General features: G+C 45.1%; 1 protein-coding gene across 1 annotated transcript in view; it reads right to left on the reverse strand.

Moving 5' to 3' along the window:
* LOC135526117 (ena/VASP-like protein) overlaps positions 1 to 11,190 on the reverse strand; it is an 80,243-nt gene extending 69,053 nt beyond the window's left edge. Inside the window, exon 1 of the mRNA XM_064954230.1 lies at positions 10,877 to 11,190. Coding sequence (XP_064810302.1) covers positions 10,877 to 10,899 — 23 coding nt within the window. The 5' untranslated portion in view covers positions 10,900 to 11,190. The remainder of the gene's footprint in view (positions 1 to 10,876) is intronic.
* Positions 11,191 to 11,488: the final 298 nt, after the last annotated feature.

An 11,488-nucleotide genomic window follows, 5' to 3' on the forward strand; every position in this document is an offset into this window, starting at 1 on the left:
CATTTCAGTAATTTTCCATGTCATTTAAGTCAAGTCCATCTGTCATTCCCTGGATGAAGACGCTACCTTTGTTAGTACTCAGTAGGTCAAAATAGAAATGTTCAAAAGTTCTGTCAACCACTTACATCTGAAAAACATTTGTGTTTGCATTACAATTCCAGTGAAATAAATGCCTTTCAATCAATAATAAAATACTGTTTTTAAATGGTAGAATACTAAGAGATGAATCTAGCATATTTAAGGTCCATTTAACATTTTAACACCAGGGGATTTTCTGCTGTATGCATTATAATCTATAGTGACATTAGCATTAGAAGTTTACAATGTTTTAGTTTTTTCTTTAGAATAACTAAATCACTCTCATGAACTCCCTAACATTTGCCAATTGGCCATAGTAAAATGTGTTGGTTACTCTTCTTAAAAACATTAATGAATTAGACATTACAAATGCTAATGCATATGTATAAATGCTTATGAATACTTTTTAACAACTTGCAAACTGTTTAGACAAACATGTATTAATGCTTATTCATTAATGATCATGAAGTGTTGCCAAATGAATGCACAACCAACCTGGCTGAGTAGTTGCTGTAGAAGAGTCCAGAATCACTGACACTCTGAGTCATGTAGAACTGTAGCGCTTGGAGCTGGTGGCTATCCATATTGATTACAAAAAAAACACTTCTTTTTTAAAAACACCTTCTTTGTTTTTGTTGCAAAACTGTCACATTACTGGGCTTGCTTCCAGAATGCCATACCACGCTTTAAAATGTAACTCTACAGATCAGTTGTGTTATTATCCTCAAACGATTATTCAAACCTATCAGGGAACAACTTGACAGTAGTCATAAAACTGTTTTTTTTATTAAGAGGGGACTCTCACCCCCCCTCCCCCCAAATATGCCCCTTTTTTCTAGTCTGATTGCAGAGTAAACACAAATCTAGCAACAAAGAGATTAGCGACGAAGAGGTCACTGAAAGGCCTGTTGTAGGGCCTGTTGCAGACGGCTTGTGATCATATTACAGATGGCTGATGCTCCTAGTGGTGCTGCTCCTGTAGGCATCACCCCCTGAGTGCTGTTGTCCTCCTGTTGTTCTTCTGTTTGCCTCTGGGATATTAGCCTATATCCCACCCCAACCCCCCACCCAGCTGTGACAGGGTGTAGACCAAACATACACACACTGAGAATTTACAGATTGCTTGTGTCACGGCTTTCGTTGTGGGAAGGAGGAGTGGACCAAAATGCAGCGTAGTTGTGATTCATTTTATTTAATAAGGAAACTATACCCGATTAAACTAACAAAATAACAAACGTACGAAAACAGCCCTATCTGGTGCAAAACACAGAGACAGGAACAATCACCCACAAACACACAGTGAAACCCAGGCTAACTAAATATGGTTCCCAATCAGAGACAATGACTAACACCTGCCTCTGATTGAGAACCATATCAGGCCAGACATAAAAATAGACAAACAAGACATCCAACATAGAATGCCCACTCAGATCACACCCTGACCAACCAAAACATAGAAACATACAAAATAAACTATGGTCAGGGTGTGACAGCTTGCGCATGCGCACACACACACACACGCACACACACGCACACGCACACACACACACACACCCTTCCCTTAAACCAGCCAGCAGCCAGCTGTCGCCATGGCCACCCAGCATGCAGGGCCTGTTTGTATAGTCTGTTTTAGTTGGGATGCCCCTTGCTGTGCCATCCAGCACTGGATTTACAATGAAGACAATAGGACAATGATGGAGTGATGAGTGTTTGCACTTTGCATTTGTCACCTTGTGGAAGGGGGCCATCTGAATAAGGTCAAATACATATAGTTGATCTGTCTGGCACGCAAGTTAATTAATCTACATACAGACAATCATATACATTGCATTCGGAAAGTATTCGAACCCCTTGACTTTTTCCACATTTTGTTATGTATCAGCCTTCATCAAAAATCGATGAAATAAATACAAATCCTCATCAATCTACACACAGTACCCCATAATGCCAAAACAAAAAAAGGTTTTGAGAAACGTTAGCACATTTTTTACAAATAAAAAAAACAAAAATACCTTATTTACAAGTATTCAGACCTTTTGCTATGAGACTCGAAATTGAGCTCAGGTGCATCATGTATCCTTTGATCATCCTTGAGATGTCTCTACAACCGTATTGGGGTCCACCTGCGGTAAATTCAATTGATTGGACTTGATTTGGAAAGGCCCACACCTGCCTATATACAGGTCCCACAGTTGACAGTGCATGTCTGAGCAAGCCATGACTTCGAAGGAATTGTCTATAGAGCTCTGAGACAGGATTGTGTTGAGGCACAGATCTGGGGAAGGGTACAAAAACATTTCTGCAGCATTGAAGGTCCCCAAGAACAGATTAGACTCCATCATTCTTAAATGGAAGGAGTTTGGAACTACCAAGACTCTTCCTAGAGCTGGCCACCCAGCCAAAACTGAGCAATCGGAGGAGAAGGGCCATCGGGTGACCAAGAACCCGATGGCCACTCTGACAGAAAAACCTTCCAGAAGGACATCTCTGCATCACTCCACCAATCAGGTCTTTATGGTCGAGTGGCCAAACGAAAGCCACTTGACAGCCCGCTTGGAGTTTGCCAAAAGTTACCTGAAGGACTCAGACCATGCGAAACAAAATTCTCTGGTCTGATGAAACCAAGATTGAACTCTTTGTCCCGACTGCCAAGTGTCACGTCTGGAGGAAACCTGGCACCACCCCTACGGTGAAGCATGGTGGTGGTAGCATCATGCTGTGGGGATGTTTTTCAGCGGAAGGGATTGAGAGAACAGTCAGGATTGAGGGGAAAATGAACAAAGCAAAGTATAGAGAAATCATTGATGAAAACCTGCTCAAGAGCGCTCAGAACCTGAGACTGGGGGGTTCTTCCAACAGGAAAACGATCCTAAGCTCATAGCCAAAACAACGCAGGAGTGGCTTCAGGACAAGTCTCTGAATGTCCTTCAGGGGCCCAGCCAGAGCCCAGACTTGAGCCCGATCTAACATCTCGAGAAAGACCTGAAAATAGATGTGCAGCGACACGCTCCAGCCAACCTGACAGAGCTTGAGAGGAACTGCAGAAAGAATGGGAGAAACTCCCCAAATACAGGTTTGCCAAGCATGTAGCGTCATACCCAAGAAGACTCAAGGCTGTAATCGCTGCCAAAGGGGCTTCAACAAAGTACTGAGTAAAGGGTCTGAATACTTATGTAAATGTGATCTTTAAGCTTTTTGTCACGCCTTGGTCTTAGTATTTTGTGTTTTAGTTTATTAGTTAGTCAGACCAGGGTGTGACATGGGGTTAGTATGTATTGTATTTTCGTATTGGGGTTTGTAGTGTTTGGGATTGTAGCTGATTAGGGGTGTGTGTTAAATAGGTTGGCTGCCTGAGGCGGTTCTCAATCAGAGTCAGGTGATTCTCGTTGTCGCTGATTGGGAACCGTATTTAGGTAGCCTGGTTTTCGCCTTGTATTTCGTGGGTGATTGTTCCTGTCTCTGTGTAGTGTGCACCAGTCAGGCTGTAATAGGTTTCACATTCCGTTTGTTGTTTTGTATTATTTAGTTGTTCATGTATATTTCGTTCGTTTGTCTTCACTAATAAACATGAGTAACCTACACGCTGCATTTCGGTCCGACTCTCCTTCAACAAAAGAAGAACGCCGTTACAGAATCACCCACCACACTCGGACCGAGCAGCGTGTCAACAGGCAGGAGCAGCGCAAAGAGGAGCCGTATTAAGGATTCCTGGACATGGGAGGAAATCCTTGACGGAAGAGGACCCTGGGCTAAACCAGAGGAGTGTAGCCGCCCAAATGTGCAGCAGGCGAAGAGGAAACAGGAGCTAAACGACAGGCAACGTCAGCTGGAGAATCAATGGGAGGTGGAATTATTCAGAGAATGGACATGGGATATAACGACGTGGGAAGAAATAGATAGGTGGGCGGCCGACCCAGAGAGAGTGCCGGAGCCCGCCTGGGATTCACTGGAGCAGTGCGAAGAGGGCTATAGAAGAATGGAGTTGAAAAGAAAGTCACGGCGGCGCAGAGCGAAACCCGAAAAGCAGCCCCAAATTTTTTTTGGGGGGGGGCTATCAGGGAGTATGGTTGCGTCAGGTAGGAGACCTGCGCAATCTCCCTGTGCTTACCGGGGGGCTAGAGAGACCGGGCAGGCACCGTGTTATGCAGTGGTGCGCACGGTGTCCCCAGTGCGGGTGCATAGCCCGGTGCGGTATATTTCAGCTCCGCGTATCGGCCGGGCTAGATTGAGCGTCGAGCCAAATGCCATGAAGCCGGCTCTACGCATCTGGTCTCCAGTGCGTCACCTTGGGCCGGTTTACATGGCACCAGCCTTGCGCTCTGTGTCTCCGGTTCGCCTACATAGCCCAGTGCGGGCTATTTCTCCTCACAGCACTGGCAGGGCAACCGAGAGTATTCAACCAGGTAAGGTTGGGCAGGCTCGGTGCTCAAGAGCTCCAGTGCGCCTGCACGGTCCGGTCTATCCAGTACCACCTCCACACCCCAGCCCTCCAGTAGCAGCTCCCCGCACTAGGCTTCCTGTGCGTGTCCTCGGCCAAATACCACCAGTGCCAGCACCACGCATCAGGCCTACAGTGCGCCTCGCCTGTTCAGCGCAGCCAGCGCTTTCTCCCTCTCATGCGCTGTCGGAGTCTCCCGTCTGTTCAGCGGTTCTAGAGCCTTCCTCCTCTACAGCGCTGCAGGAGCCTCCTGTCTGTATAGAGCAGCCTGAGCTGCCAGTCTACATTGAGCAGCCAGAGCTGTCAGTTTGCATAGAGCAGCCTGAGCTGCTAGTCTGCATAGAGCCGTCAGTAAGCATGAAGCAGCCAGATCTGCCAGACAGCCAGACTCTTCCAGATCTGCCAGTCAGCCAGACTCTTTCAGTCAGCCAGACTCTTCCAGATCTGCCAGTCAACCAGACTCTTCCAGATCTGCCAGTCAGCCAGACTCTTCCAGATCTGCCAGTCAGCCAGACTCTTCCAGATCTGCCAGTCAACCAGACTCTTCCAGATCTGCCAGTCAACCAGACTCTTCCAGATCTGCCAGTCAACCAGACTCTTCCAGATCTGCTAGTCAGCCAGGATCCGCCAGTCAGCCAGGATCTGCCAGATCTGCTAGTCAGCCAGGATCCGCCAGTCGACCAGGATCTACCAGTCGGCCAGGATCCGCCAGTCGGCCAGGATCCGCCAGTCGGCCAGGATCCGCCAGTCAGCCAGGATCCGCCAGTCAGCCAGGATCTGCCGGATTCAACTGCCTGGCTGGGCTTTTTCTCAGTACTGGGCTTTTTCTCAGTACTGGGCTTTTTCTCAGTACTGGGCTGCCTCTCAGTCCCGAGCTGCCCCTCAGTCCCGAGCTGCCCCTCAGTCCCGAGCTGCCCCTCAGTCCCGAGCTGCCTCAGTCCCGAGCTGCCCCTCAGTCCCGAGCTGCCCCTCAGTCACGAGCTGCTCCTCTGTTATGTAGGGTTCTGGGTGAGGACTATTCGGCCATGGTCGGCGGTTAGGGTGGATTATCCATGGACGCGAAGGGGAGGAACAATGACATTTATGAAGTGGGGTCCACGTCCGGAGCCGGAACCGCCACCATGGACAGACGCCCACCCGGACCCTCCCTATGGTTTTGAGGTGCGTTCGGGAGTCCGCACCTTAGGGGGGGGGGGGGTTCTGTCACGCCTTGGTCTTAGTATTTTGTGTTTTAGTTTATTAGTTAGTCAGACCAGGGTGTGACATGGGGTTAGTATGTATTGTATTTTCGTATTGGGGTTTGTAGTGTTTGGGATTGTAGCTGATTAGGGGTGTGTGTGTGTTAAATAGGTTGGCTGCCTGAGGCGGTTCTCAATCAGAGTCAGGTGATTCTCGTTGTCGCTGATTGGGAACCGTATTTAGGTAGCCTGGTTTTCGCCTTGTATTTCGTGGGTGATTGTTCCTGTCTCTGTGTAGTGTGCACCAGTCAGGCTGTAATAGGTTTCACGTTCCGTTTGTTGTTTTGTATTATTTAGTTGTTCATGTATAGTTCGTTCGTTTGTCTTCACTAATAAACATGAGTAACCTACACGCTGCATTTCGGTCCGACTCTCCTTCAACAAAAGAAGAACGCTGTTACACTTTTTATGTTTAATACATTTGCAAAAAAATCTAAAAACCTGTTTTTGCTTTGTCATTATTGGGTATTGTGTATAGATTTATGAGTAAAAAACACGGTTTAATCCATTTTAACGTAACAAAATGTGGAAAAAGTCAAGGGGTCTTAAAACGTTTTGAATGCGCTGTACACGCAAGCACACACACATACACACATCTCAGTAGACATAAAGTACCATGACACATACAACTTAATTGGAATGGAATGTTGTGATTTGAGTAATGGTGGGTGGCTGACATATGAGCCAGAGGGCCGTCTCTAAACTGCACTGTGTGGATGAGCCGTCCCATGCTTTGTCCTCCAACCCTCTACACCACATATGTCAGAGTCAAGGCCCGCGGGCCACATCCGGCCCGCGAGAAGGTTTTTTACGGCCCCTGGGATGATCTTGATTTATTATTAGAACCGGCCCGCAGACCGCAGCAAGCCGGCAGCCCGCAGATCTTTTACACGCACCAATACTACATTTCCCACAATGCAACGGTGACGCACCGAGCAGTAGGCTGCTTCATTTCAATATTTATTGGCACAGCAGTCGTCAGCATCACAGTAAAATTAACTTTCAGATACCCATCAAAAATGGCAAAACGGAAGGTGGACACTGAGAACCGGGGGTTTCAAACAACCGACGGAGCACCTGCGATGTGTGGACACAGGAGCGGACTGGTGGCGAAGATACGGGAAAAGATGCAAGAGGAAAACGCGACAGGTGAGCTGACAGCTTATCATTGTATCATACACCAGGAAGCGTTGTGCGGTAAAGCCTTGAAAATGGAGCATGTAATGAGCATCATCACGCGCACAGTTAACTTTATCAGAGCCAAAGGTTTGAATCACCGCCAGTTCAAGGCATTTCTGACGGAGTTAGAAACGGAGCATGGTGATTTGCCTTATCACACAGAGGTGCGATGGCTAAGCCAGGGAAAGGTGCTTCAAAGATGTTTCGAGCTTCGTGAGGAGATTTGTCTGTTCTTGGACAGCAAAGGGAAAGACACAACACAACTCCGAGACTAAATGTTTCTGTGTGAAATGGCTTTTCTGTGTGACATTACGAGTCATCTGAATGCAATGAACTTGCAGCTGCAGGGTCGGGATCATGTCATCTCTGATATGTACAGTACAGTGAAGGCATTTAAAACCAAACTGACTCTGTGGGAGAAGCAGATGCGGAAAGAAAATTTGAGCCACTTTCCCAGCTGCCAGACCATGAAAGAGAAGCTCTCTACCAGTGCGTTCCCGGCGCACAGTTGGCTGATAAAATAGGTATGCTTGCCGCTGACTTTCGACGCCGATTTGCTGACTTTGAAGCACAAAAAGCAGGTTGGAACTGCTCGGTAACCCATTTGCTGTTGACGTGGAAAGCTCACCACCAAACCTCCAAATGGAGTTGATTGACCTCCAATGCAATGATGCACTGAGGGCAAAATATGCGGCAGTGGGTGCTGCGGAGTTCGCCCGTTTCCTCCCCGACACAATGCCCCAGCTGCGCATCCAGGCTGCTCAAACGTTGTCTATGTTTGGCAGCACATACCTGTGTGAACAACTTTTTTCTTTGATGAACCTGAACAAAACATCACACAGAAGTCGACTTACTGCTGAACACCTCCACTCAATTCTGAGGATTTCCTCAGCTCAGAGCCTTACCCCGAACATTGATGAACTTGTGGAAAAGATGGGACACCACCAAGTATCACCCTCAACCTCAAACAAGTGAACATTACTGTGCAATCACATATTTAGAGTTTTTACTCAGTTCAAGTTTAAAAGTTAAAGTTTAATATTTGTTTTCACTGCATGTTACTTCTCCTTAAACAAAGTGTTGTTTTTGATTAATAGATTTTTGCACTTTATTTTATTGTATTTCAATCCAATTATATTTTAAAAATATTTCAGTTGAGTGGATGATAGAAAATTGCTATTATTGTTTTTTTTCTTTGAAGTAAATTTAGCCCACTTTTGCTAAAATAGAAAATATAGGCTACTGATGGTGCCTTGAATACCGGTTTCTTTCATTTAATGTTCATGTTATGGGGATTTTTATATAAAGGAAATTTGTCTTTTGTGTCTGTTGAAAATTAAAGATTACTGACAGAGCCATAAGAAAATATTGCTTTATTTATCTGATCATATTGGAATATATTTGTTAGGTTTTCAGTAGGTTCAATTAGGTTCACTAGACTATATGCGTCATTTAAAAAATTTTCAATGAACATTCGAACAGTCCGGCCCTCGGCTTGTAGCTAAATTTTTTATTTGGCCCTCCGTCCATTTGACTTTGACACCCCTGCTCTACACCCTCAATAACACAATTTCTTGTTGTGTCAGAAAAAAGCGGAGCAATCTCAAATGTCATTATGATAGCTACGCTACACTCTGACTAGTTGACATGGAGTCGCTGAGGGTGAGAGCACCACTATGGGTTGAACCACTGTTTTGGATTGGTTAAATTAGTCCTCCTCAGTTAGGATTGGTGGGCAGAGTATTGGGACGAACTAGGCTGAACATAGGCCATTGTCAAGCTGAATTACTATAAGTGACTCTGTCGCTCCAGGAATAAAAAAAAACTGATCCATGATGCTAACATATAACCTGTGGCAAAAATATTGTTGGTATCAAACATTGGAGAGAGACACATCAGAGATGGGTGGGTCATCTCAAGTCTTCCAAACTTTAAGGAATTGCAGTAATGACATGGTGTGTGATCACCAAGGATAAGAAAGGGGTAAGTAAGTAGTAGACACATGGCTACTGGATCCAGCCCTTCCCCCACCCCAAGCCCTCTGTAAGTGCAGGTCCCTATCTGTCACTAATCATTATCCTTAAAGGAAAATGCAGCCAATTTGGTACTGTAGCGACTAGCTAGTTATGGGCCTGAGGAAGCACTACCACTAGGGAGTTAGGCTAGCAGCTAACACAACTTATCTGTTTGATGTTATGGGTCAGTCGTCAACTGAAAGGTAAGGAAGATAGCAGAGGGGGAGAGAATGCCAGAGAGAGAGAGAGAACTAGAGCAGGGGGAGTTAGGGTTAGAGAGGGGGGAGAGAGAGGCTGAGGTAGTTTAAAAGCCAATAACTGCAGGTTCAGCAACAGCAAAGCTCCCCAGGGTTGTCAGGCCCTGTTGTGCCTCCTGAATGCAGATCCCTGACCAGAGTGAAATCTATACGCTTGTCATTCTATATGGACTGTTATTTTGACCAAATGCAATTTTCACAAGCTCATAAGGATAATATATATTATAAGCTTGTTATTATATCATTAAAATGTTCAGCGGTTTCCAACTGAGTTCACTTTGGCAGTAAATGCATTCAGTTTGTCAATTGACAATGTTCCTAAAACTGTTACTCCTTCCGAAGATTAGTTATGGCATCATTGTGACTACAGTCAGTTGTAAGATTTGTCCACAGTCCTATGTGTGAAACATGGCATTGGACCTTATCAAGAAAGTCATAAAACAGCTACATTCCCCTCCTTCAAATCAACAAACAATGCACAAACACAACGAGGTTGTAAAATCCCAGCGATGTCATATAAAGCATCCCTAGGTTATTCTTCCCGCATACTGACGACATCACCTGGGTTGTGTTCAATAGGGCACTCCAGGATGTCCTCCAGGATGTCCTTCCATGTTTTAACTCCGTTTTTTTCCTTCCGTTTGGCACTTAATGAACACAACCCTAAAAATCCAATCCTCACAAATCACCATGTCCTAGTCAGGGCCAATTCCATTTCAATTCAAGAAGTATTCCTGTTCCCCTATATTTCAGTTTACTTCCTGAATTGACTGAATTGAAATGGAATTGACCCCAACCCTGGTCCCAGTCTTTCTAATCTCCTTTGTTTTTTAGACCCAGCTAGCTTGTGGTGGGAATCCCACCATACTACACAAATTAGCATTAGCTTAGCATTCCTGAGCATGGACAGTCTGTACACAAGCATAAGATGGGATCAATCCTCTTTGAGGCAAAGCTGACACACTGATTGAAACTCATCTCCTTTTCCTCTGGGAAGAATGGAGAGATTTATCAAACTCATTCCTCTGAACATCTGGCTGCAGTCTCAGCTCAGTGGATTGAAGGAAACACCCCTTGGAACTGTTCAGTGTTTTTACTGACACAAACTGCCAATGGTTTCTTACCGAGCTGAAAACAGAGATTCCGTTTTGTATAGGAACTACCTACCAAAACCATTTTCTTCTAGGCCATAAACATTTGATATTATTGTATTTACATTGTTGTCCAATCACATCTCTGATCAATACACTTCACACCTGAATAGTAAAATGTTGAACTATTTATTTATTATTTAACTAGGCAAGTCAGTTAAGAACAAATTTACAATGACAGTGGGTTAACTGACTACTTGAGGGGCAGAAGGAGAATTTTTACCTTGTCAGCTGGGGATTTGATCTAGCAACCTTTTGGTTATTGGCCCAACACTCTAATCACTAGGCTACCTGCCACCCATTTACATTTAAGTCATTTGGCAGACGCTCTTATCCAGAGCGACTTACAAATTGGGGCAGAGAGCAACTTCAGTTTTATTTTTAATAACTAGCTACCAAAACCATTTCTCATCTTGGATGAGAAAGTCAAGCCTATTCCTGAACATATACTATAAACAGAAAATTCTGAGGCAGATGGACAAGGCAAAAACAACACAGTGAGAAAGGCAATTATCCTTACCCGAAGTCATCAAAGGAATACATGGTTGGCAGGTGGTGTCAATGGAGGAGGTAGAAGTGAAATCCTTTTGCATAAAATGAAAAGTGGCGGAGATTACATGGAAAGGAAAGCATTAGTGAGACTGGAGAGTATGTGGAACGCACACCTCGTTCTTCTATCTTCTTCAAACAGGTAAAAATAAATAATCATTCTAGAAGCACAAGGATCCTCATTAAACTGATGTGAAGGAAAAAAAAGAGTGCAGCTGGCTTAGAGAGTGAGTGAAGAGAAATGGAAGGAGTGAGCGTGACAGTGTGTTTGTGTGAGAGTGAGAGAGGAAGGGAAAGAGAGAGAGAGAAGGTGATAGCAAGTGCGTGCGAAAAAGTCAGTAAGAGAGAGTCAGAGAGAGAGAATGAGAGAGAGAACAGAGAACATGTGATCACGCCAGCCCAGTCACCTTGCCTATACCCACATCCACTCAAAGGATTGGAGGTCTGTCTAGCCTATCTGCTTCTGAGGAGTCTTGCCCATTGAAAGCACTGGAAGAGCCACATGATCTCTGTAACCAGTGTATAGCCTGGTCCCAGATCTGTTTGTGCTCTATAGCCAATGACTATAGTCTTTGTCAATGCC

This window comes from Oncorhynchus masou, chromosome 32 (genome assembly GCF_036934945.1).
Source record: "Oncorhynchus masou masou isolate Uvic2021 chromosome 32, UVic_Omas_1.1, whole genome shotgun sequence".
Classification (NCBI taxonomy): domain Eukaryota; kingdom Metazoa; phylum Chordata; class Actinopteri; order Salmoniformes; family Salmonidae; genus Oncorhynchus; species Oncorhynchus masou.